This window comes from Drosophila albomicans, chromosome 2L, assembly GCF_009650485.2.
Source record: "Drosophila albomicans strain 15112-1751.03 chromosome 2L, ASM965048v2, whole genome shotgun sequence".
NCBI lineage: Eukaryota > Metazoa > Arthropoda > Insecta > Diptera > Drosophilidae > Drosophila > Drosophila albomicans.
The window spans coordinates 21,450,967-21,477,201 of record NC_047628.2 but is presented as its reverse complement, the minus strand read 5'-3'; the positions used below and the strand labels follow the sequence as shown (position 1 = coordinate 21,477,201).

Sequence of the window (26,235 nt, the reverse complement as noted above, 5' to 3'; positions counted from 1 at the left end):
TACATATCTACGTTGAAATGACATCGTGGAAGTCCTTGCAAAGGATCTTCAAGACAAGAAAGTTACCCAATTCAAATTGTAATGAGTTGGCATTTTCAGAAATTGTCGTAGACACACAAGACTCGGGCTGCCTTTGGCCTAAGAACAGCTTGTTGGTTGTAAAGTAGCTGAAATGACATTAAAAAGACAACACTCAAAACTAAAGGCAATGCACAGTGGGACGAAGTATTAAAATCTGATGGAATAGACTTAAGTTAGAACATTGTAAATATGAGAAACTAATCTTAGCAAGAACATCAAATTATTTCTGATTATTCTTTAACTAAATTACAATATTGACATTATAAAGACAACACTCAAAAGTCAAGACAATGCACAGTGGGTCGCAGTATTAAGATGTGATGAAAATTAACACACATTAGAACTTTGTAAATATGTGAAACTAATGTCAACAAGAACATTAAATAAATATCTGATTATTCTTGAATTAATTTACAATATTTACTGATCATTTGTACCACTGTGCAGCGAGCACTGTGGGCGTCGAGGTCCCACAGGAAAGTAGCGTGGACACGACACACATTCTCTTACCCAAATGAAATATGCGATAAACCCAAGCCGCCAAAACACCACTTCATCCTTCCTTTCGCCACTGGAGTCGTTTCATACTTAGTTTACAATCTTATTATCTGCGCTGGCATCTCAAGTCCGCACACACACACACACTCACACTCATATGAGGGACGGCGCCCAAAAGTATACACCACATTATCCAAGGCAATTAAAAAGCTTGCAGGCGTTGATGCCATTGCGTCCTTTTTCGGTTATTTGCTGTCGCTCTTGTCACCCTTATGTGTGTCTTGACAAACTTGATTGTGTTTATTAAACATATTTTGCATAAAATTCACTTTATTTGCACTTTATTTCATAAGAAAATTACAAGTTTTTTGGAAAGGCGAAGATAGTTTCTCCCACACTCACACTCACAGCTTTTACTACTCGATGCACCTTTTTCTCCTTAAAATTATGTTTGATCACGTTTTGCATTTCGGCTTTGTTTGATGAATATTTATACATATAAATGGAATGTAAACTGGCACTTTTGCTAGCAAGAAAATCTATTCAATTTTGATTTTTTCCATAAGGTCAGTCTGCAATAAAACTTGAAGATAAGAGGACGAGTCGATGAAAATGTTTGCTGTCCTGAAATAAAATCTTATCAGCAACTACAAGCGTTTCCTAATCCATTCTCACGTCTGCCTTATGTTCCGGCCCCAGAGACATTGATGATAGTGAAACCTCTCCACTTTAGACCAGCAGCAACATACCAAGCAAATCCCATAAAAAACAGCTCAATGATATAAAAAGAAAAATAGATAACGCAACATTTGCAAAAGGACATCAATAAGTCAGGGTATCAACTTATGGATACCCTGTAATACCCCAAAAAGTTATTAGAAAAATAAATAATTATATACTGAAGCTGAGAACAAAAAAATATATAGAATGTAGCTTTAAAAAATATGAATAATATTAAGTAACGATCTACTCTTCTTCATCCTTCAACTGGGCATAATCAAATTGCAAAAATATTAGAAGCGTGTCAAGAAAGTCAGCTTTAAACTAAGCCGCAAAAGCACTCGAAACGATGCGTCGTCAAGTGAATAATGGGCAAATCCGCAAAGTAAATATGACACATCGCAAAATGGCATTTGGCGATAAAAATAAAGAACGAACCAACGAAAAAAAAATGTAACCCGCCTATTGACAGCATCATGTCAGTGACATTCACATATCCCGGTCTTCTCGTATCCGGTTGAAAGGTGTTGTGACAAGTCGTCTGTAAGGGGTTAATCTTGGGTCTGCCACCCTCTCGATACATTTCACCCTCTTGAAGTCGTAGAAGTCATCGTCATCGTCATCGTCCCCATACCGTAAAAAAATAACAACAACAAATGCGTATCAATAAAAAGATTGTTCCGCTGGGCATACATACGTCGTATTGGCTGAAGAGAGCTTGTTGATTATGGGGAACGGATTCTCAATTCTCGATGCCCGATTCCCGATTCCCACTCGTCGTTCCATATACAAATTTTGCGTTTTTCGGTTTTATACCCTTCTAAAAGTTATTACAGTTTTGTGTTGAAGTTTGCAACGCTTTGAAGGAGGTGTGGAAATTGAAGGAAATTCAGACTTCATAAATATGTATGTGAATATATGTAAACAAAATTAATTACAATAATGCCTATACTGCAGATTAAGTTCTGTTGTCAAGGCAAAATTATAGTCAAATAAAAGATATGTATTGATAAAAATAAAATTAAGTGAATCAGTCAAGTTAACCAAATCGCCATTCCTTCTTTAGAAAGATACGCATTTTATAATATTTAAACTTGCATAAGGGGAACAATTTTTTTTTAAGCGGTTTTTCATTTTATGCAAATGTGTCCCTCAGTTTAGCAGCAATTTTAATTAAATTTGTAATAGATTCGTATAATTTCTTTATTTAATTTTCATAAAAGTATTTCGATATACCGAATATAGCATTTGGTATATTTGTAGTATTTTTTAGATGTATTTAGAATGTAATTGATATATGAAATATAGCCTTCTTTGTATTTTAGTATTTTGTAGTATAATAATTTGGTATATTTTGTTTTCCTGAATATGGAAAGTAGGTATCTTAACAGTCGAGTGTATTTTAACTTGTTTTGGTTGCTTTAATTTAGCAGAAAATACAGAATTACAAAACCTAAACTCTAATATCCTATAGGAATATATATTTTTGTATACTTTTTCAATTATTGTAATATACATAGCAGTATGCCTTAATAAGGGCATTTAATATTCGGTCTAGCAAAGTTGTAGATATACCTTTCGTGTTTTTTATGTTACGAGTGGCAAGAAAGAGTCAAAAAGAAAGTGCAACGCAAATGTGGCATAAAGATTACATTTGTGTGGCTGGCTGAGCAGCCTAAAGGGTTTTTTTTTGTATGGGGAATGGGGGGTGGGTTACTTCTCCATCATTGTCTTGCAATTTATGAGTTTTTGACATTGAATCTTTATTCGAAAAGACAGTGGGCCATTCGATGTGCATTAAAATTCAATAATCATAAAATAAGCAACAAACAGCAAACACAACAAACGACTCACAATTAACCCTTCGCACAAAGAAGCCAAACTAAAGACTAAAGGGGCAAAAAGTGTAGCAAAATGTACTCTATCTCTCTCGCTCTCACTCTCACATGCGCACTCTTTCGCTCTCGCTGACTATGGAATCACAGTCGCAGGCAATAACGTAGAAGAAGTTGGCTACGACGCACGCAATATTAACGTCACATAAATCTTACAAACACTATTACTAAGTCGCTATTAAGTGAAATTGACCACATATTTTATCTCATACGCCCACGCAGACCAATGTCAGACAACAACACAACACGACAACGGGCTGCTGGACGACAGAGAGAAAAGGGAGGTAGTGGTGGTGGCAAAGGATGCTGAATTGTTAGGCACTTAATTGGTGCGACAGACGCAGCATAAAGCAATCTGAGAGTAAATTATATAAAAGCTGCTACTGGACACATCAAATTAGTTACTTGCTTACCGGAAAAAAGATTGAAATCAACTTGTAACCGAACCAGCAAAACAGTAATTGAAAATGCGCGCCATATTTGGATGCTTTCCAAGGCTGCCAGATCGCGGTAAAAAGATGTTTTCATTCAGCAAATGTGGTAACTGTTTTACTGTCCAGTTGTGGAAGGTGTTTCTTAAATTAATTGTTAATATAATATAAAATTTGCTGATAAGGTTATCAGCTATTTTTTGATAACTTGTTTATTGTATAAAACGTAAAGCAATATAGCCAGCAGAATGTGTGAAAAACAGATTACACAATGCAATCCACAAAGTGGCCAGTTTGAATATTAGAGTGACCACTTTTTTAAATGTTATTTAACGCTAATTTTCAAATTTGATATGCTTGATAATTTTGATTTTTTTTTAAAGCAACAAAGAAGTCTTCTTTTTAAATTTAATTTCTCCAATAAAACATAATTATATAATTATTACTACATCAATAATTTATATTTGACTACAAGATAAGTCACTGATGTTTACCGTAAATAATCGATGTTTCAAAATATCGATGCATCGATAGCTGACAACATTGAAGTGACGTGTAAAGTCGGCATTTCGCACAATATAAATTCTTTACGGCTCACATTGTTGATACACATTTTAAACCGACACGTAAGTGCGGCAGATAGTTGCCATTTCATCAAAAGAGATCGAGAGAGATTTACCAAAGCCACCATGATGCAATTTCCAAGTGCATGTAAGTGAATACCTACTTAGATACACATCTTTTATATGGATACATTATCTTCATGTCGATATTCATCTAATCACGATTTTGCAGCAAGCATCTTGATGCTGACGCTGTTTTCCGTCAGCTGCGTCAATGCATTTTACTCATCCAGCGATGGCGTCGTTGAATTGACGCCCACAAATTTCGATCGCCTAGTCACACAGGACGATGCCATCTGGGTTGTGGAGTTCTTTGCTCCGTGGTGTGGTCACTGCCAGTCTCTGGTGCCCGAGTACAAGAAGCTGGCCAAGGCGCTAAAGGGTGTGATTAAAGTGGGTTCCGTCAATGCCGATGACCACAAAGAGCTGGGTGGCCAATTTGGTGTACGTGGCTTCCCCACCATCAAAATCTTTGGCGCTAACAAGCGATCCCCAAGTGATTACAACGGACAACGCACTGCCAGCGCAATTGCGGAGGCGGCTCTCGCCGAGGCCAAGAAGAAGGTGAACGCCGCATTTGGAGGTGGAAGCGGAGGCGGAGGCGGAAGCTCGTCTGGCTCAAAGGGTGATGTCATCGAACTAACCGAAGATAACTTTGACAAACTGGTGCTCAACTCCGATGATATTTGGTTGGTGGAGTTCTTTGCTCCATGGTGCGGTCACTGCAAGAACCTCGAACCTGAATGGGCCAAGGCAGCCAAGGAGCTGAAGGGCAAGGTCAAGCTGGGTGCTCTCGATGCCACAGCTCATCAGGGCAAGGCTGCTGAATATAATGTGCGTGGTTATCCTACCATCAAGTTCTTCGCCGCCGGCTCAAAGCGTGCTAGCGATGCACAGGAATACGACGGCGGACGCACTGCCTCCGACATCATTAGCTGGGCCAGCGACAAGCATGTGGCCAATGTGCCGCCACCAGAGCTGCTAGAGATCACCGACGAATCGAGCTTCGACAGCGCCTGCGAGGGCAAGCCATTGTGTGTGGTCTCCGTGTTGCCGCACATCCTCGACTGCAATGCCAAGTGCCGCAACAAGTTCCTCGACACACTGCGTTCGCTGGGCGACAAGTTCAAGCAGAAGCAATGGGGCTGGGCCTGGGCCGAAGGTGGTCAACAGCCCGCATTGGAGGAATCGTTGGAAGTGGGCGGTTTCGGTTATCCCGCGATGGCTGTGGTCAACTTTAAGAAGATGAAATTCTCGGTGCTCAAGGGTTCATTCTCCGCCGATGGCATCAATGAGTTCCTGCGCGACATCTCATATGGACGTGGACACACGGCACCAGTGCGTGGCGCCAAGAAGCCAGCGATTGTCAGCGTCGATGCCTGGGATGGCAAGGATGGACAGCTGCCCACCGAGGAGGACATCGATCTGAGTGACTTCAACATGGACGATGATGTCAAGGATGAGCTGTAGAGCTGTTGAGCTCAACCGAGCTGTAACGGACAAAACTTATTCCACAAAGACTGCAGTGTTCAGGCTACATTTTCCACTAAACAAAACAAAAAACGATCCGCTCAATGAATATTCCACCAAATTGTCGCGAGTGTGATTGCGACTCCGAATACGAGAACTGAGTATTCACATTTTTCTACTATCCAATTGCGATCAATAAAAAGCATGCAAATAAACTAATTACTACTAACTAAAAATATATCTTTCAATGTATCTTTTTGTGCAGAATTTTTTAGTGATGACCAAGTATTTGATCAAGCCACACTCAAAGTGCTGGAGAATGAAAAACTATGATGGTTTTATATACACTGGCTTAATATTATAGAGAGAATAGTATTTAAGATTAAATATATAGTCCCGATTTATAACATGGGAAATATTTTTTCAACAAAATGCTTGCGATGACTGATTGAGTAATCAATCTAAGCATAGTACAGGTGGAAAAAAAGAGAAGAGTCCAATATATATATATAGCCAAGTCTTACTCACTGATGGTCTAAAATATTTTTAAAATACAGCTGCCAACAATTAAGATACTTTTAGATACAAATCTTTATGTTGATTACCTTAGGAACTGACCCAATTACCAGCGTACACTCTAAATGAAAAATATTAGCACTTTTTTTTTAAACCAAGCTACTAAGTTTTTCCCCAAAACAACACAAAACACAAAAATGAATCATAGATATCTGATAAATGCAATAAACATCTGAATTTGGAGATGTTGGCAAATTGTTTATTATAATCTAGAAAGCAAAGTATAAAAAGTATTCGTTATAAATCAAATTCTAATCGAAACATTCGTAAGTAAGTACTAATTGCGACATTCAACCCCAATAATAATATATTATAATATTCAATTTGAAGCAGTTCAGTCTTATGCAATTAATCTTGCATTGCATTTATATAAAATTGTATAAAGTATAAAATGGCATTTTTATTTGAATAATAAAGTCAGGATATTCAATCTTCGGTGTGCCGAAGTAGCATTGTAAATTCGAATAGGGAAGCTTACACTACAGATAAATGTAAAATTTATATAAAAATATATATATTGTATATGGTACGGCGAGATTTGCGCATCGATATCGAATAAATTAAGTACATGATGTTGGCATAAAAACAACCATTGAGCAAATAATGCTTGGAAAACGAGAGAAGGAATTTCTGTGGCTAAAATCAAAATCTCAAATTCGATAGAAACGTTTAAAAATGAAAACTACCTGCGTTTATTGAGAACAACAAAAACTTCAGAAGATCTCAGCACATGTTGAATGTACACACACCAATACACATTTACACTACACGTATACACACCTACACGAAGGTAAGCAACGACGCGTCGTTGTGTGTGTGCATATTGACTCATGTACGCATGCGCAGTCCGAAGAAGAAAGAAAGAAAAAGAGAACGCTTAAAAATGGAGTTTGCCTCAGTAAAAATATGAAGAAAAAGCAAAATGTAAATAAGCGAATAACTAAAAGACTTAATATGAATAAAATACCAATTTGCAGACAAAAGCTGAACTGGTTATTGCTACTTATACACTTACAATATATATGTATGTGTACGTATGTGTGTGTATGTTGATATATTAATCCTAGCGATGTTTATCCTTTAAGTACTCAAGTTATGTATGCGTCTGTGTGAGTGAGTGAAGCAATTACTCAGGCAAGTTGATGATGATGCTTTTGATCCACCGGATAATTCTCAATCGATTGAATGGATCGCGACGTTGCCGATGTAATTGTTGACGACACGTCCATGAAACGATATTTCTTTTCGTCGCGACACAAAAACGGATAACACATAATGCCATAGTAGAACACCAATGAGAGCACAATAATCGTAAAGATGATGGCAATAATGCCAAATGTCGAAAAACTCGATTTGCTATCCAAATACTCCTTGGGCGTCTGGGGTGGCGCTATCGTCGATGTTGTAGTTGTTGGCTGCCTATTATAGCCATAACGATAACCATGCGTCGTAGAAATTAGACAACTCAAGGCTGCATGTGAAAAACACAAAGAAATCATCAATTAAATGTTAATCAGATACACTTTATTATATTTACACTAACCAATAACAAGCAGTGTGCACAGCACGTACGAATTACATTGGCGCAACATGTTAAATGCAGTGATTAAAAGTAACAAGTACTCGAAAAAAAACTAGAACAAACGCAAGACGCAGGCGCACCACACAAAGCGAATGAAAAGTATCTTGTCTAGTAATTATGGTTATCGATAAGCTGCGACATCGATAATATTTTTCAGCCCTGGCGAAAAATACAAGAGTAGGTATATTTATGATGGTATATTTTGTGACCACATTACCATTAATATTAAATATCTCATCGCGCCAAAAAAATACTTTATTACTGTGAGTCTAATTAGTGGAGAGAGTAAATTTATAATAAAGCTATAGAAAAGTTGTTGGGTTTCTAGATTTGTATAAAAACGCAAATGTAGCAAGCTGCTTCAATAACGCGCCTTTCCTTATGCATTTCAATGTGTACCAATATACTATATAAGGTGTAAGCAGATATCGATTATTGGCGTTCCTTTAAATTGGAAAATTTTCGAAAATATAACATTTTAAAAGAACTCTTATTATAATATAAAAAAAATCTGAGCTATTGAACTAATTTATTTCGATTAATTTGTTCGCATTAATTATGTTATTTAGATACAAATCATCGATGTTTGCTATGTAAAAATCGACTATAAAGAAAGGTAAAAAACATCGATACGACCAAATTGCCAACGATGTTTCTCCATCTCTAATTGTGTTGTGCGAGCTGAACGTTTCGTTGGTGCATATTATTATTTTGAGAATATTATAAAACCATTGATAAATTATGTGAAATAAGCAGAAAATGTTAACTCATTTTCGCATGAAAACTGTCCGTGAACAATGCAAAAACTGCACGGCAACGCAGTTAGGTGAAAAAATCGAATTGCAGCAATAACAAACAACGAAAAGGTGACGCGACGACGACTCGATTTCTCACAACGACGACGACGACGCTCGTTTTTTTTAACGTTCTTTTCTTAACTTGTCACTGGCAGCAGCGACACATTGAATACATTACGAAAAACTACAATTTAACAATTGCAAAGACGTCGTGAAAAACGTACAACCACTCGTGCAGTGTATGCGACAAATTCCCAATCAAAAAAAGGTACAGTGAAAATTTTTCGTCGATTGTCGGCAGCAGCAGCAAGCAAAACAGCACCACAAAGCGGGTACAACAATAAGAAGAAGAAGAAGCAGCAGCAGAAAGTGAACAGCAAAGAAACAGAGCAACAACAAAAACAAGGAGAAACGGAATTCAAATTGTAGTGGTATTGGTGTGTGTGTGTGCGCTCAAATATAAATACAAACAAGAGTCGAAACAACAAAAAAAGAAAAACAAAAATACAATACAGTAAATGCTTGTGCTGAAAAAATGTCACATTTGCCATTGGATGCAAGGGCCATACTCCAGCACCTAAATGAATTGGGTTATAGAAATATATCCGCCGAACAACTACGTGAATTTCTAAAAGGTAAGACTCCCCGACCTCAGCTCTATTCCCCTTTTTGAAACTATCCAACAACCAAAGGCAGCAAAGCAGTTCCCGCCATTGCATATACACATATACAGACCTATACATACAAAGTATATGGGCATATGTATGTATGTGTGTTGTGTGCAATAAGCATTTGAAAGATTTGTTGATTTGTTTTACATGCAAGTTTATTTCTATTTTCGCACAAATTTTACGAAACGATTCGTCACCATTTTTTGTTCGCTTTTAAGTACGAGAAAAGCACAACGGCGTCGACGACGAATGAGAAAAACGAGTATTACTCGCAAATTGTAAATAGCAGCAGCAGCAGAAAGAAATAACGAACAAAATTTGCCACAGCGCTTTGTTGTGTACTTGAGGTTACACACACATACACAGCTGAGAGTGCGAGTGTGAGTGTGCTTTGTGTTATATACACATTCAATTGCAGGCGTTTTAGAGCAAAGCAACGCCAAATACAACAACAACACACTGTGTTGCCCGATGGGCCTCACGGCACTTTCTGCTCTTGTGTGTGTGCGTGCGAGTAATGTGTGTGTATATAAGTGTGGTCATGTTTCGGGTTCTCCATGGCATAGGCACACATATGGACGCGTATACATATGTATGTATAAATGCCGAAACTCGTAAAATGTGCATGGGCCCCCGTCTAGTTCATACAGCGCTTATTGTGTTTGACAGTCTGGCAGCGCCATCTAAAACTTCATGCTAGTGATGTAAAAATAACGATGATTCAGTCGATATATGCTGATATAAATTCAAATTGAGCAAAACAAACGTATTTATTGGAATAACCTCGTATAAGTATTACCAATAAGCATATTTAAAAAAATTAAACAAGAAAAGCTTCGATAGTAGCATCCCTAGCTCTCACGAGCACACATATAACAGTACATTACACGGTCATACACGTTTGCATCTGTGTGTGTGCGCGCTTTGAAATTGTGCGTTTCGTGTTTTTTGTTTTTGCTTTGCTCTCGACGTTCATGTTGTCGTCTCTTATTTGTTATCCATTTTTTTCCCACTCCACTCTCTGACGGTGGCGGTTGCTTTACTTGGTCTGCTGTGGTGAATTTTAAGCAACAAAAAACCATACTACAATATCACGTAGTTTAGTGTTGTTGTTGCAAATGAGGCAACATCTTTACATTGCGAGCCAGCTGCCAATAATCTACAAGACAGACGTGCAAGCATATGTGTTTGTATATAAGTACATATGTGTACATATGTAGGTAAAATAAACGTGGCGGCTCATTTTGTTAACCAAACGGTCGACGACTCGACTCTCGACTCGTGGTTGTTATTGCTTTGCTGCTGTTGACATGGCTGCCTGCTATTCAACCCTGTACACACATTTGTATGTACGCTTATATGTATGTGTGTGGAGCGCATGTGTGTGTGCTGCGCATGCAGTGTGTGTGGTGCGCTCGTAACGGACAACATAACAATGTATGAATGTATTACACACGAGTGTGCAATGTGAACTCGTTTTGTTTTTTTATTTTCTGTTGGTTTGTCAGTTTTCTTCAACTTATTTTTGTATTTTAATTTATCCGGTTCCAATTCGTTGTTGACTACACAGCTGTTGTTATTGTTGGCGCGGCAGCAGTTATCGATTTTGTAATCGATATAACTTGCCAGCAACACTGCCGGTCTCGAATTTGTTATTTCTATCCTCATCCTTTCTCTTTGCCTTGTAGTTGTTTTGAGTGTGTAGAAATCGATAGTTCCATTCGATAGCACACCATGTATGTATTTGTTTCTAATTTATAAAGTGTGGCAACGCTTTTATTAAATATGTGTTGCCTGCGACGCCGGTTTTCGTTTATTATTTATGTGTTGTGTAGTTTTTAATTAATTAAAGCACATCAATTTTATGTTATGTTGGTTATTAAATATGAAGAAGAAAAACAAATGAATGCACGTGAATAATCAAGAAAACAAATGGAAATATGTTAAATGGATGCTGTGTGAAGCTTTTGGTTTGTTGGCTGCTGTCCGTAGACTAAGTGCAATAAAAACAATTTAAACTAACTCTCTATCTCAATTTGCTTATATCTCTCTCTCTCTCTCTCATTCTCCCAAATGCATCAGCTTATTTGCGCCTAAAGGTATGCAACCGCATTTGGATAAGCAAAGTGCTATCAACAGCAAACTTTCAACAACAGCAGCCACAACAACAAGAAGGGAAACTCCTGAACAACAGCATCAACAGCAGCCACAACCAGAGCCACAGCCTCACTCACAGCCACCGCAGCGCTCTAAAGTAAAGGTGATCAAGAGCAAGCGTCCACTCTGCCATTTCAAGTTCTATTTGGACATACGCGATCATCAGTTAACCAAGCGCATAGAGAGCGAAATAAAAGCGCTTGGCGGCAACCTCGAGTTCTTTCTCAACGACAGTATTACACACTTCATAACCGACAAAGAGCGAAGCACAACATCATCAGCAGTTGCCGCTGTAGTTGCCCCAAATAGCCGCAGTCACAGTCAACATCAACAACGACCTGCAACACCTTTAACACCGGCCACACCAAATACACCGCAATCGCAAGCATCAGCAACGATCGGCAATGAGGATGGCTGCTGTAGCACTTCTTATCCACGCAAAGTTCGCCAAACGCGCGCCGACGCAATTCTAAGTCGGGTGCGCGAAGCACAACAGCAAAGTCAGCAGAGTCCATTGCGAGGTGCAATTGAATTGACGCACCAACAGCCGCCGGGCAAATCACTGTCTTACGTTGTGTGGCAAACGGAATACGCATTACGCTTCTTTCGGCGCATTCAGACCGAGTTGCGACAATATCTGCAGGAAGGTGCTGTGACAACAACAACAGCAGCGGGCACAGCGAACATACTGCTGAAGGGCAATTACATTAAGATCGAGAGCATTAAACGCAACCATCGACCGTATTATCATTTGCTGAAGCAGCCCGAGGAGTGGCCTAAAATTGATCTGAGCAGCGACGACGGCGCATTTCGTTTGCAGGCAAAAGCGAAGCTGCTGGAGCAGAGCATGACACGCAAGTCGCTCGGCTCACGGACATCGCAACGCCAACAGGAAAAGCATAAGGAGCAACAAACAGTCTCACTGCCACAGCAGCCACAATTGGTGGTATTGCAACACAGCGCGTTGCAAGCGTGCAAAAAGCAAACCGAGAGTCCAGATCGCTCACATTGTCGCGAACTAAAAGAGTCGAGTGATAAACAGTGTGGCGTTTGTGAGATTTGTAAAATTGAATACGATACGTTGAGCATTCATTTGCAGAGCAAGGATCACGAGTTGTTTGCCAAGAACTCGGGCAATTTTGTGGCTTTGGATACGCTCATTGAGGTGTCGGCCAGCGTAAAAGGTTTTCTGCAACGCGAAGCGGAACAAGAGCAAAAGGAGCGAGAACAGCAGCAACAGCAGAAGATTTTCACCGATATGGAAGTGGATGAGCTGCTTAGCGATAGCGCACTTGCTCTCAGCTTGAAGGCGGCAATCAATCAAACAGACGCCGATGCACTGCAGCAAACTCTCAGCAGTGGCAACAATAATAACAGCAACAGGCAACGACCATCTCCAGTGCTGCGCGAGAAATCGAAGCGCATCACCAAGGGCAAGCATTCCTCTGAAAAGTTCCAAGCAACAACGCCCAATAATTCTCCAACAGCAGCAGCAACAACAAGCAATCCAACGCCAGCTGCAACGACTGTTTCGCCCACAAAGAAAGGGACGACGACAACTTCTTGTAATCTGCTCGAGTTGCACGCCAGCAATGCGACAACCACCGCTGCCACGCCCACAAATCCCACGCGTCGCAAAACTAACAATTCGGTGTTGTCGCCACCAATACGCGCCATGTTGCCGCCGTCATCGCTGTACAAAGTTGTGGAGGCCAGCGATGCAACAGCAACGCCACCGCGCGTCCGTCGTGGTGGCGTTAACAATGCAACGACGAATCTGGATTCACCCTCGCTGATTGTCAAGTTCCAGAAGGTGCGACAATCGGAGCTGCAACGACTGAATGGCGAGGCCGAGAACTTTATGTTCCCCAGAAGCAACACAGCGACAACGCGAAGCAGCAGCGAGCTCCTGACGGATGTGGATCGCCAGACAACGTCGGATGTTGTGCGTGGCGGGCAACACAGCGTTTCGTCGTCGACGAACAGCACCAACGATAGCACCAGCGAGGAGCAGCTGGATGCTGCATTGGCAGCGGGAGCGGGTGCGGCAACAACGCCAGCATTGGTGCAAGGACGCGCTGCTGTTGTGGGAAGAAGACGCAAAGGTGTTGCTGCGGCACAGCAGCTGCTGCGACAGCTATCGACTGGCAGCACAAGTAGCAGCAATGGCAGCAACAACCAGCACCAACAGCAGCGCTTTCCAAACGCCCCCATCCAGCCGGAAATGCAACCGTTAAAGCAGCCGCGTCAAGCAGCGGCGGCCACAAGGAAGAGCAGTCGCATGGCCACGGCCATTGTGACGGCGGCGACGACGAGCAGTCAACTGCAGTTGCGTCGCCAGCGCGGTGGCAACAAACTGGAGGATCGGATGGGGGAACAACAGCAACCACAACAACAACAACCACAACAAGAACAGACTACAACAAATCACAAAAAGCTGATAGCACAGCAACAACAAGAGGAGGAGGAGCAAATGGAAGTGGAAATAGAGGAAGATGTGGAGGAGATGATGATGTCGCATGATGAGTCGAGCTGTTCGTCAGGAAGCGATGAGGATTATGTGGCCAGCAGCAAGTTGCACAAATCACTGCCAGCAACAAGTCAACGTGCTGCGGACACACGAGAAGAACGCGCTGCTCGACGTCTTTCGAGGCTCACGCTAAGCACGAGTCGCAACGAGTTGCAACGAGCGATGCCACTGAAATGTGGCAGACGTGGCAAACAAAAGCTGAATGCAGTCAAAAATAGCAAACTCAATAAACCACAACTAATAACGACAGCAGCAGCAACCACAACGACAACGCCAGCAACTCCAACAGCAGCAACAAGTCCAGCCAAGAAAACAGCTGCAGCTGCAGCAGCAGCGGCATCGCCCAGCAGCGAACAGATGTTTGACTGCAGCAAGAGCGTGCGTCTGCAGCGAATGCGCTATGCATTCGAGACGTCGCCGAGTGCGGAGTTGTGGCATCATGTGTTTCAGCGCCAAGATGCCGGCGAGGAGCACTATTATAGTTACTACGGTTCGACGCGTTATCGCAAGTTGCCCTACGAAATGGGTCCCATACCCATGGAGCGCACCAAGCCACACAGTTGCAGCATCTGTCAGCAGCAGCAACAACAGCAGCAGCAGCAGGTTGAATGCAAGCCACAAGCGTTGTTGCAACCGATTAAGCTGGAGCGTGATGCCGAGACGGACAGCAATCAGACGGCGGCAACGACAACGACGACGACAACATCATCGATGTACAAGCACAAGAAGCTGCATCTGCTGCAGCGGTATCAACAGCAACAGGAGCAACAGCAACAGCAGACACAACTCAACAACATTGCCGTGCCGATAGCCAAATGTGATAGCAAGGCGAGCACCCCCGAGCTGCTGGAGCGTGACTTTGCTCCGTTGAGCGAACGCGGTCAGCTGGTGGAGCGTGTGCGTGCCGCCTCCACGCAGAGCAGCACGAGCAGCACCAGCTGCAGCCAAAAGAGCAGCAGCATCAACAAACAGTTGGCGCGAGTTGTTGATCTGCCGCCACGCAAATCGCCGCGAGAACACGCCTCGACGCTGGCCTTGGTCAGTTGCATCATTCGCCAGCGGCAGGATTCACAGAGTAAAACCAACTCGGAGGCAGAGGAACCACCACCGGCGACGACGACGACGGCGCCACCGCCGCCAGTTGCGGTAAAGAAGCCGATTAAGCAGGAATTGGTTGAAGCTGTGACGCCGCACAAGACGCGCTCGCAGGCAGCGACGCCTGTGGAGGAGCTGCGCTTTGCCACCGAGATCAGTGAGACTGTGAAGCGCATGCGTCGCGGCCAAAACAAATACGACAGCGTGCCAACGCCAACAACTCCAGCAGCGGAACGGTCGACGCCAGCGCGTTGTCGTCGTCCGGCGAACAATAACAACAGCAACAATAACAATGAGGTGAATATGGCCAACACTCTGAGTTATTCGCGACGCACAACAACGGCGACGACGACGACAACCTCAACGTTGTTGGGCAAGCGAAAGCGACGCCAGCTGGGCATGAAGACGACGGGCGGAAGGGGGACAACGTCGGGACAACAGCAGCAGCAGCAGTCGCATCAACAGTTGCTGCCGGGCATACGCAAGTTGCCGAGCAAGAAGGGATTGCTCGAGTACGAGATGGAGGGCAGCGCGTTGAAGGCTTTGGATGCCAGCATGCAGTATGTGAGTCCCATGTTGATTGCCTGGCAAATTGACAAATATCTCGAACTATCTGGCCGTGACTACGATCTGCATCTGGACGATGAGGTGCAACAGCTGCAGCAACAACAGCAACCGGAATCCAATGTGGAGTTGCGTGATGATGTTGTGCAGACGCCGCCACCAACAGATTGTTTCACCAGCGAATTCGATTTGTGCGATCTGCTCGCTGGCAGCGGAGGCAGCGGCGATGACGATGAGTTTGCTGTGCGCACGGGTTGCCGGCGCAATAGTCGACTGAACTTGTTTAGCAGCTATCAGCGGAAGCGCAAGTGCCTCAAATCGAATCGCACAGGTTGGCCGCGTGTCCAGCGACGTCGTGCTGCAAGATCACTGCCCCACAATGATGATGCGCCGATCAATTTTCACGAGTTGGGAGTGTTTGATGATACAAAGCAGCAGCAGCAACGTGTCAAGCAGGAGCCGCTTGAAATGGAAGAGGAGCAGACAACAACCACGGCGACGACAACAACGACGACGACGACAAAAGTGGCTGAAAAGGAGATCAACAAGGAGCAAGACGATGACGACAATGATGAGAGTGCTGCCCATGGCAAAGCTGATGGCGATGATGATGATGGAGGGCAGAGTGCACGCGAGGATGTGGTAATGACGCCACCGGCCACCGATGTGGATGAACAGCTGGGTAACGACGACGACGACGAGGAAGTAGAGGCGGAAGAGGAGGAGGCCGCAGCAGCCAGCGACGAGGATGATGATGAGACAATGGCCGATTCAGTGGAGGAACAGCAAAATGATGAGGCGGAAATTGAAGCCACCGATGCCGATGTCGAGGAGGATGAAGACGAAGAGGAAGATGAAGAGCAGGATGAGCAGGAGGACGAACCGGAGGAAGAGCAGGATGACGAGGAGGAGGAGGAAGAGGAAGATGTTTATGAAGATGCCTATGGTGATGAGGAAGTGTCAACGACAACAACCACTCACGAACAGCAGTTGACACTACAAAATCTCAACAAGTCGCGCCTCAAATCGAAATCGCCGACCACAAAACGTGATTCGCTTGCCAAGACTGCAGAGCAGAGCCCGGCGAAGGAGGAGCAACCGCTGTTGACCCTACAAACGAGCAATGGCTTCTGCCTGAATGTGACCACATCCACGCCGAGCACTCGACAGCCGCGTCATCGAACGCCCCAGTTGAACGGCAGTCTAGGGAGTTGCATATCGCCCAGTGAGAAACTGGGCGATAATTCGGACATCTTTACGGTGTCGTCGGATGGCCTAGAGACCGATATGGATCTGAGCAATACCCAGGCGGGCGATTCACTGGAGCATTGTCAGCATCAGCATTTGACGCCCACCAAGCACAAGTTCGACATTAGCAAATATGCGCCGCCCAACAATGGCAAGGCGGCGAGCAGTTGTGCAGCGGAGGCGGCGACGGCAGCGGTTAAATCGCTGGCCATATCGCAGTTCCTGAAAAAGGAGGTGCGTGTCACTTGCCGGCGATTGCGTGCGCCATTTCGTCGCTTTCGATATCGTCGCTGATCATCTTCATCATCGTCACTCATTGTTGCTAGCAGCAGCCATTATTATCATTAATAAGCCAATGTGTTTAGTTTTAATATGTCACACACACACACACTATTGTAAAGCCGTTCAACACGAGGATCAAAATATACATCAGCATATTCATTCATCATCTATCGCACAATTGTGGCACCTCTGTAAATGGCACATTCTCTCTCATTTGTTGTTGTACACACACATAATTAGCATCAAATTGAAATGCAAAACATGAAAAAAAGAAAAAACTAAACTACACTACATACGTAAAATAAGCATAGTATAATTTTAGTTTAGGACAAATTCCATACCCTTTAATTCGCCACTTAGTTGAGTATCCCCAAAACAAAAACACAACTAAAATCTTACCATTATAATAACGACATTACCTTTAGTTTACCAACAAATTTGATTCGAGAAATAAATTCTATATAAATATATCAACATTGATGCTCAAGCTATTGTAAAATAAAAATGAGAAAACTACGAAAACATAAAACCAAAAGCAATTGTAAAGAAAAAAAAACTAAAAACAAAGAGAAAACATTAAACATGCAATTAAACTATATATTCTATGTGGTATATATTGCTTTTCATTTCACACATCAGTTGAAACGTTTTTCTATGTACAATCCATTTAAAATGATGTGTATTAATGTGAATATCGCTTTGTTTGCTGCAGACCTCCGAAAGCTTATCAAACATGATGAACGCTTGGCGACGAACTCGAAGGAAGACCATTTCAGCAGTCTGCATAAACGGGACACCGTCAGCTCACGCGCTAAACTAGGCGGCGACAGTCGGGACAAGGAGAATGCTGCTGTTGCCGCTGCCGTTGGTCAGGACTTGGAACGTCTATCTGGTGGCAGAAAAAAGGGCACAGAGGATGCCTTGAACTTGGCGTCCGTTTTGCAGCAGAAACTATCGCTCGACACCGCAAAGAAGCCTGGAGCAACTGCTTTGGATTGTAAACGTCGCAGTCGCAGTAAGACTCGCAAGCATCCGAGGGAAATTAATAGAGCTGCATCCAGTGATGAATCCGATCCCAAACAGGATCGAACAAATGCCACAAAAAGTCGTTCCAAGTTACGCAAATCTTCGCGTACTCGCAGCACTGGCCGCTCTACAGCTTTGGGTATAAGAAATAAATTCTTAATTGTTATTCGTTGCTTATGTTTTCTTATTGAATTTTTAGTTCGTGCCCAGTCCAAGCATAAGGCAAGGAATCCACAGAGCGATCCGGTGGCCTTATATCATTACTATCAGAATGAATGGGCTCATTTTCGTCAGCAGATTCCTGGCAGCAATCCAGGCAACAGACATAAGCTAAAGGATACCAAGTGACATGGCGACTATGGATATAAATGATATGTGTACACTGCTGACAACTTTCTGAATTCAATCGAATATAAAAAAGAATGATCAAATAAAATACGGTTTTGTAATAAACAAGAATAACTTTATTGTTATTTGCACAACTTTTGAAATGTTTAATGTTTTCTTTTTATTTGTGTTATTATTTTGTTGTATTGTTTTTAGACTATCTGCGAAAAGATTTTAAATCGAATATAGCTAGCGAATATAAGTATGTAGCTATAAAATCATAAAGTCACACACATAGCTCAGTCTGAGGTGGGTTACAGGGTATAACAATATTGTAGAAAATAATGCAGCGGATAAAATAGCATGACTAGAATCGGAAAAGCTCCTCATAGGACCTGCGACCATTCTCTGGAATGGCTGTAAGCTCAGATAAAGCATAATTTATCTTACAGTTGGCTTAGTTAAATATGCAATATTTAATTTTGATTTTACTTTGAACTGTTCAATCATAGAGACGTCCTTAAATTTCCAATAAATTATATTAATATTAAGTAGTACATATAAGAACAGAATAGTTTAAGGAATACGTGGCTGCCATAAAAGTAGCACCTGTATCAGAATCGCAGGTGAACAACCCGGCACTTCCACCATTATAACCTCCAACTCAGCAAATGGTGGATGCATCAATTCTGAACCTAAAGGAACGTGTTGGCTTATGGCAACCAAGAAGTAGGTCGTCATTCCTACATTCCTAGAAGACACTTACGCTATAGATGACAATCGAGTCTCGATTATGTCGTAAGATATCGAGCTGGCGAGATATTTTTCTGATGAACGTGCTTAAATCCTTATCCTTATCATTATCGATTCTTTTCAGGACCTCAATTTTATTTTTTGATAACTTTTTTTTAAATATATAATATAAATAAAATTACTAAAACATGGAGAATTTAATCTATGTTGTTTTGACACTAACTAAACTGATTTTAGTATGCTATAATATTTAATATTGAATTGAGAAACACAGAAAGAGTGAGAGAGGACATTTATTCTTAACAATGGAGAAGTGCAAGCATTACCTTGAACATCACCAAAAACATAGTCATAGTCACGAGGTAAGTGCGGCTATTGAAGAGTATCTTTTGCATTATACTTGAAATTGCTTGTAGAAAGAGCATCGTAGTGAAAATAGAAACGAGTCAAAGATGAGACCACCACCAATACCGGCGACTCCTTACAAAAAGGATCCAATATGCATATGTCACAAGGAGCGGCCTGAGTCACAGAAGCCTCCTTGTCATCGATCAACGAATGGGAAGGCAGAGAATTTCGAGTATTCGGCTAGAATTACGGAAGCGAAGTGTTCTGGTTCTTCGCAGGATGCGCGTAGTCCTTGTTCCTCTGTCTCTTGTTATACACCGAAGCCACGTCATGCGCATCAACTGCCGCCTTTGGTCGAGAAGAAGGACAAGGAGCGTGAGAGAGGAGGCCACGCAGTCAGAGCTGCAGACTTCAAAACAAAACCCCAACCTTGTCTTCGAGTGGTTAAGGAGAAGCATCAATCCCCCGATCACTGCCCAAGTCTATCGTTGGAGCTGCTAAGTCCTTGGGCTTCGCAAAAAACTAATACGCCGAAAACTCGGCCGATCTATAATAAAAAGAAGGATAACAAACCGATTAAAGTCGCTGATGAAGCTGATGTTGATCGGATGCTGTACAAGAATTCTTGTTTTGGTCTAGAATGCAGTGCTGACAGCGACAGTGACATCACTATGAAAACTGACAAATTTCGAAAGAAATCTGAAAAGACGCCTCAGCTTAATATGCACCTAGAAGACAAAGATTCCAGTCCATTGGTGAAGTCAGCGCGAGAGCATTGCAAGATGATGGAGGAACGCTTTAAGAACAAATGTTTGGATGATGATCTTTTAAGTTCAGATTGCGAATCGCAAAAGACGACAATTAGTGGTAAGAGTGCCGACCATTTGCGCACTATGGTATGTTCGCAGATTAAGATACAAGAGATTATCGATGAGACAACTCGCAAATTGAATAAAGCAAAGGAGCAACGAGATAAAAAACTGCAGTCTTTAGAGCGATCGGATTTATCGGAAGATTTGCAGCATATTTCTATTAAGGAAACACCCCCAAAGCCAACTGAGCAGAAAATCATAAATGGTGGAAACAGTTTAGGAGGAATTAGCGTTGATATGGTTTCGCCTTTGGTACGCAAGGTGGAGCGTATGTACTTGAAAACACTTAATGAGCAAATGAGTCTAATGGAAGATCTGGAGCAATTGCCAGTCAAGTGCAACAATTTGAATCACACGACTAATGAAGAAGGTGTGGGAGATGGAAAAAAGAACAGTTAGGACAAAAACAGTTATTGATTTAAATATTTTTTATATATAAACAACCCACAAAAAATTACTTACAAAATAGTACAAATTTTGAAAATAGCCGTTATGTGCAGAGTGTGTGACCAGCCAAATTGAATTGAATTGTATCCACAAAATATACCACAAGTACCTGCTACATTTAATAGTGTGGGACCAGTTACGATTTCAATAGTTATTATTTCAGCGATTGCGCTGCATTTTATTCGTTTCTATTAAATTTTCATGTAGTTCTAAAAAATAAATTGCCTTTAATAATAATTTATAATTGTTTTCACTATCAGCAGTATTTTTAATTTGCTTAGCGTAATAGCATGATGTTGTTAGCAGTCCTACGCAAATGTTATCGCTGCATCCCTGGTTTCAAAGGAGGGGGGCGCTCGCATTCCCAAACATTGATTTTTCTTCGTTTCGCTGGACGCCAATGTCGCAAGCTGTCAATTGGCTAAGCTGACGCTCGTATTAGTTAACAAACTGCAGCAATTACGTGTGGACTATCAAAATGAGCGGTAAGCAATTAAATTGTGGCTTTTTATAAATAGGAAATACTGCTTCCTGGCGTCTTTTTTTGGCGTCGAGCTTTTTGTGCATGGCGTGTGCATTGCAATTTTGCAGCCTACTTTTGAGGGTGGCTGCCAGTCGCCCCCGTCTCGCTTCTTCCTACACCTGCCATTACACAGACGATGACTTCATTCAGTGTTTACATTGCCCTCTCACTCTCGCTCACTACCCTCCTTTCTCTTTGGCAGGCGACGAGAGCTGCAACGAAAAGCAGACGCTAAATCTTTGCAAGCAGCAACTGAAGAAGGTGCCAAAGCAGGACGATGCCCAGAATATACGCAAACTTATACTGGACGACAATGAGCTGCAGAAGATTGACAACATTGATTCGTATTTGAAAATCGAAACGGTGACATATGAATTATTTAACACACTTAACGACTTTACATAACTGCGTTTGTCCTTTTTCCCTTAGTTATCCTTGAGCCGCAATCAATTGCTGCGCATGTTTGGCGTCTGTCGTTTGCATTGCTTGCGTGAATTGAATCTCTCCTTCAATGGCATACTCTCCATTGAGGGTCTAAAGGAATGCGTGCATTTGCGTGAACTAAATCTAGAGGGCAACAACATCAAGACCATCGAACATCTCAATACGAATGTGCTGCTAGAGTCCCTTAATCTGGCGGACAATAGCATTGGCAGCATCTCGGATATGTCCTACTTGCGATCGCTGCGCGAACTCAATTTGCATGGCAATCGTTTGACGCATTTGCGTCAGTGTGACAAATATTTGCCCGCTTCGCTGGAGACCTTGACACTGGCCAAGAATAGCATCAATGATCTGAATGAGATTTGTACGTTGTCGCATCTGAGCAAGTTGCTCAGCTTTTCCATCACTGACAATCCCTGTGTCACAATGGCAAATAGCGTAGAGTAAGTGCTGAGTTTATATTGTTATGGAAAATCTTTTTAACTTTCCTAATTTGTCCCATTTAGTGGCTTTGACCATCGTCCTTTTGTGTTAAACTGGTGCATGAGCTTAAAGTTCATCGATGGCTACGTTGTGGATCCCATTGAGAGCTTGAAAGCCGAATGGTTATATAGTCAAGGACGCGGACGACAGTTTCGTGTGGGCGAACAGGCCGCTTTGGCCAAATACTTGAGTTCAGTGTGTCCACTGTTTGGCAAAGCGTTGGAGAATGAGCACGATCGCAAGCTGCGTTTGATACTGAGCAAGGCGCAGCATCATCAGCGTCAGCTGCAGGAGGAGATCATGGACAATGCGAGCTCGGCAAGCACATCGCCATCGGCGCATCGCAAGAAGCCCACAAGTCGCATCCAATCGCCACGCTGTAAGCAACAACACCTTATTTATTAGAATACGTATTAAATTGTAAATCATTTCATTCTAGTTTCACGTTTGAGCGGACGTCAGGGTTCGCCGGAGTCTATGGTGAACAGCTATCATGGCAATAGCAGCAACAACAGTTTGAGTAGCACTGATAATGGCATCGTTAATCATCATGGCTTGCAGATGAGCACATCGTTGATTGAGAATATTAAGAATGGCGATGGCGATAACTTCTCGCTGGCTAGCAGCATGTCTGGCATGTCGAGCAGCGTTAATACGAAGACCTACAACTCCACGGAGTCGACGCCGCGCAACATAACTCCTAATCCTTATAATGGTAAGATAATTGTTTTACAGATTGCGGACTCTTCACTTTAAAAGTAACTTGAAGTGGTCCAGTGCAGTGCCTATTTCAGTTGCTTACTCACTTCATTAATGTTCATCTTGCTTTTGCAGAGCAAACTTTCATTGGTCAAGCACCTTTGGGCGGTCCTTTGGCTGCCGCCTCGAAAATGGTGCCGGTGCCCGAGACTCTGATGAGTCCTGACGTTTGTCCCGCCGCCGTTGCCCAGCGTGTGATGGTCACATCAGCAGCAGCCGCGCAGCAGCTGCACAAAACCAAAGGCAACAAAAACAAAGGTAGCCTAGACTAAGCAGTTAATCGAAACAAAATTCTAATGTTTTCCATACTCCCCATACCCATCAACGATAGACAACAAATTGAACTTGCCACGTGTGCGCAGTCCTCAACTACGTCGCATGCAAAGTCCCACGAGCAGTCCACGCAAAACCGATCGTAGCTCGCAGCTGCAGCAACCTCAACCTATGCAAGCGGTTGCCACAATGTTGCAGGGCAATGCCACAGATGCCAGTGGCTTTAGCACCGATGATGATGGCGAGCAGATCAACATTGAAAAGTTGCGCACGATTCGTAAAATGGCAGCACAACGTACACAGCAACAACAACAGCATCAACAGCAGCAGTTGCTGGAGAACAATAATCTGAACTGTGCGGATCGGCTGATAGAGCATGTGACGGAGTCGTCGGCGGTGACCATACAGAAGATGTGGCGAGGTTATCATACACGCAAGAAAACCAAAGATATTGCCGAGAAGCTGCACAAACAGCGCACACACGAATACATTGAGTAAGTTTAAAGTTGGCTTCTTGAAAGAACTTCTTGCATTATCAAATATGAACTATGAACCATAGTATCTTCCTTAAGCTCGGTTTGAAATGTATACTCTGGTTTGAGACTTAACTCAAGCTATGTTCTTGAGTCATTCTTAATTGATACCTTGTTTGTTGACAAATGAAACTCCCATTCTAATTCACTTTCGTTTTAGCAAACTTAATAAGGATATGCAGCTGACCAAGGCGCAACTGCAGAACGAACGCAAAATCCAACAGCTGCAGATGCAGGCCATCAATGCGCTCTGGAAAAAAGTCTCCACAATGCAAGTGGATGCCAAAGCAGGCAGTGAGCAGCAGCAACTGTCAGAGGAGACACCAACAGCAACAACAACAGATGGCAGCCAAGGCAGTCAAGGACAATTGTGTCTTGATCAGAACTCGGCAGCTGTTGTCAACGATTTGGCCAAACGTTGCACTATCCTAACTGACCAGGTGCAACAGCTGCAGAGCTCCATTGGCACCATTGTCAACTGCCTGACCATGGTGTGCAATCTGCCACAGGATGCGTTGCGCAAACAAATCAACAGCTCCTCGGAATGCGACGAGGCCACCGATCAGCAATCGTCAGGCGTGGAATTGCGCGACAGCAGCTCAACGCAAACGGATTTGATTGCTGTGCACACGCCTCAGCTGGAAGATTTAAGTAATTTCCCCTTTACGAAGCCAAGACCATCGACATTGGCACTGGAATCGAAGCATGATGCCTTGCTGGAGACTGCCAAAATTGCAGGCGAGGCAGCAGCAACAGCAACTGCAGAAGATGCTGACGAATCGAAGGAGAACATTGAACAGGAAGAAGTTCAGTTAAATTGAATCCTCACTAAAAATGGACGCTTTATAAGCACAGATCTCAAGCGCGCATAAACAAAAAATATTCTTAGGCTTTGGTAGCTTTTGCAAGCGAATTTTAGTTACAAACAGCAGCCGCAAAAAAAAAACAATTATTAATGTAGTTGTATTTTTTGGTTCTATATTTTAATTATTATTATGTATGTAGTAAAGACACCAATTCTTTTTGTTACAACAAATTTGAGAGGAAAAAACAACAGTTTGCGGTTAAAAAAAATATACATAGCTAAACTTTTGTAATGCACAAAAATTCAAAATGTTGCACTACTAGTCTTCAATCGCTTGAATCTTCAGAGTCCGAATCCGACTCAGTTTCTTCGTCTTCTTGTTGGTGGGCAGGACGATTTGTGTTGGGCGGCAAGGAGTCATCTGAATCGCTATCTGAAGCATTGCTTACGGGTAATCCGGCTGATTTCTTAGTAAATCGCTCTGGCCAAATGCCCGCTTTTGTGTACTCTTTAATGTGCTCGGGAGTGAGAATCTTGCAGATCTCTGCCTTGACTTTGTCGCCCTCCTCGATGGGCTCCACGAGAATGTAATCGCCGCGCTTGACCCACACATTCTTGCGAAACTTGTTGGGCATGGAAACTACAGATATATAAAAATCTTTATTAAGTAATCAATGATAACAAGATTCGTACTAACCCAGAAAGTTTTCGGCGTCCGGTGAAGGCGCCTCGACCTCGTGTAAATTGTTGCCGCGACTGCTGATGACTCGCACAATTTGCTGCTGCTCTGTGGGCAGCGAGTAGTCGTCCTCCATCATCTCCTTGAGCACATGCTTGCGTCGCGTTGTATTCGGATGTGACATTTTAATAATTTCAACGTTTTGTTTATTATTATTATTGTTGTGGTGTGGCCCGCCAGTTTGCCAAACAATCAAGCGTGTGTGACCGCATAGCGAATTTTCAAATATACTAAAAAAACAGTTTGGTAACACTCTGCAGCATGTGTATACTCAAAAAGGCATGTTCGATAACATCTTTGTGGTAGTTGGCCGATTAATTTTTTTGTAGTGTTGTACATAACGGTTATAAAAATTTTGGAGCCAATTTTCCAATTCGGCGGTGGAAAAAAAGAAACGTATAAAAGTTCGAACAGTGCGCGAGTGCGAGGATTTTCGTAAATTTTTATTAAGCTTAAAAAACGGAAAGAACTAAAGCTAATTTGGACTAACAACTAGTTTTGGCTGCGTCGCAGCACCATGCGCTCCTTGTACAAAAGCCTTTTTGGCTGCGCCGTGGTAGCGCAGCTATTGCGACGATTTTCAGCCTGTGTATGTTTTTTCATGTTTTTCAATTTACTGCAACGAAAAGAGGGAAATCAAATTAATGGATATTTCAGAATGCTGCTCTAAGGTGCTGGACATA

At 42.5% G+C, this 26,235-nt stretch overlaps 7 protein-coding genes across 16 annotated transcripts in view; 4 read left to right on the top strand and 3 right to left on the bottom strand.

Moving 5' to 3' along the window:
* The first annotated feature begins 4,168 nt into the window (after positions 1-4,168).
* LOC117564621 (protein disulfide-isomerase A6 homolog) lies at positions 4,169-5,954 on the top strand. Its single transcript, XM_034243477.2, has 2 exons — positions 4,169-4,336; positions 4,421-5,954. The coding sequence occupies exons 1-2, from the start codon at positions 4,315-4,317 to the stop codon at positions 5,716-5,718; spliced, it is 1,320 nt and encodes a 439-aa protein (XP_034099368.1). The 5' UTR covers positions 4,169-4,314; the 3' UTR covers positions 5,719-5,954.
* A 638-nt stretch (positions 5,955-6,592) lies between these two features.
* On the bottom strand, positions 6,593-7,994 carry LOC117564622 (uncharacterized). The gene is made up of 2 exons (XM_034243478.2): positions 7,838-7,994; positions 6,593-7,765 (listed from the first exon to the last, which is right to left on the bottom strand). The coding sequence occupies exons 1-2, from the start codon at positions 7,884-7,886 to the stop codon at positions 7,425-7,427; spliced, it is 390 nt and encodes a 129-aa protein (XP_034099369.1). The 5' UTR covers positions 7,887-7,994; the 3' UTR covers positions 6,593-7,424.
* A 540-nt stretch (positions 7,995-8,534) lies between these two features.
* LOC117566249 (protein chiffon) lies at positions 8,535-18,185 on the top strand. 3 transcript variants are annotated; one of them, XM_034245800.2, is made up of 3 exons: positions 8,535-9,308; positions 11,427-17,172; positions 17,933-18,185. In XM_034245800.2, the coding sequence occupies exons 2-3, from the start codon at positions 11,446-11,448 to the stop codon at positions 18,038-18,040; spliced, it is 5,835 nt and encodes a 1,944-aa protein (XP_034101691.1). In that variant the 5' UTR covers positions 8,535-9,308; positions 11,427-11,445; the 3' UTR covers positions 18,041-18,185. The 3 variants fall into 3 exon arrangements, with proteins under 3 accessions (XP_034101691.1, XP_051858219.1, XP_034101692.1); XM_034245801.2 differs by lacking the exon at positions 8,535-9,308 and adding an exon at positions 11,230-11,314; XM_052002259.1 differs by lacking the exon at positions 17,933-18,185 and having other exon boundaries at positions 11,427-17,818.
* A 1,331-nt stretch (positions 18,186-19,516) lies between these two features.
* On the top strand, positions 19,517-21,215 carry LOC117565986 (uncharacterized). Its single transcript, XM_034245399.2, has 2 exons — positions 19,517-19,688; positions 19,743-21,215. The coding sequence occupies exons 1-2, from the start codon at positions 19,632-19,634 to the stop codon at positions 20,943-20,945; spliced, it is 1,260 nt and encodes a 419-aa protein (XP_034101290.1). The 5' UTR covers positions 19,517-19,631; the 3' UTR covers positions 20,946-21,215.
* Positions 21,216-21,319: 104 nt separating this feature from the next.
* Positions 21,320-25,187, top strand: LOC117565985 (centrosomal protein of 97 kDa). Its single transcript, XM_034245397.2, has 8 exons — positions 21,320-21,478; positions 21,719-21,879; positions 21,946-22,403; positions 22,467-22,822; positions 22,883-23,158; positions 23,278-23,460; positions 23,534-23,969; positions 24,169-25,187. The coding sequence occupies exons 1-8, from the start codon at positions 21,472-21,474 to the stop codon at positions 24,827-24,829; spliced, it is 2,538 nt and encodes an 845-aa protein (XP_034101288.1). The 5' UTR covers positions 21,320-21,471; the 3' UTR covers positions 24,830-25,187.
* LOC117565987 (probable RNA-binding protein EIF1AD) lies at positions 25,129-25,805 on the bottom strand. Its single transcript, XM_034245400.2, has 2 exons — positions 25,511-25,805; positions 25,129-25,453 (listed from the first exon to the last, which is right to left on the bottom strand). The coding sequence occupies exons 1-2, from the start codon at positions 25,674-25,676 to the stop codon at positions 25,140-25,142; spliced, it is 480 nt and encodes a 159-aa protein (XP_034101291.1). The 5' UTR covers positions 25,677-25,805; the 3' UTR covers positions 25,129-25,139.
* A 152-nt stretch (positions 25,806-25,957) lies between these two features.
* LOC117565983 (protein cappuccino) overlaps positions 25,958-26,235 on the bottom strand; it is a 41,245-nt gene continuing 40,967 nt past the window's right edge. For all 8 annotated transcript variants that reach the window (XM_034245392.2, XM_034245391.2, XM_034245394.2 and 5 more), the window contains one exon: positions 25,958-26,168. In XM_034245392.2, coding sequence (XP_034101283.1) covers positions 26,045-26,168 — 124 coding nt within the window. In that variant the 3' untranslated portion in view covers positions 25,958-26,044. The remainder of the gene's footprint in view (positions 26,169-26,235) is intronic.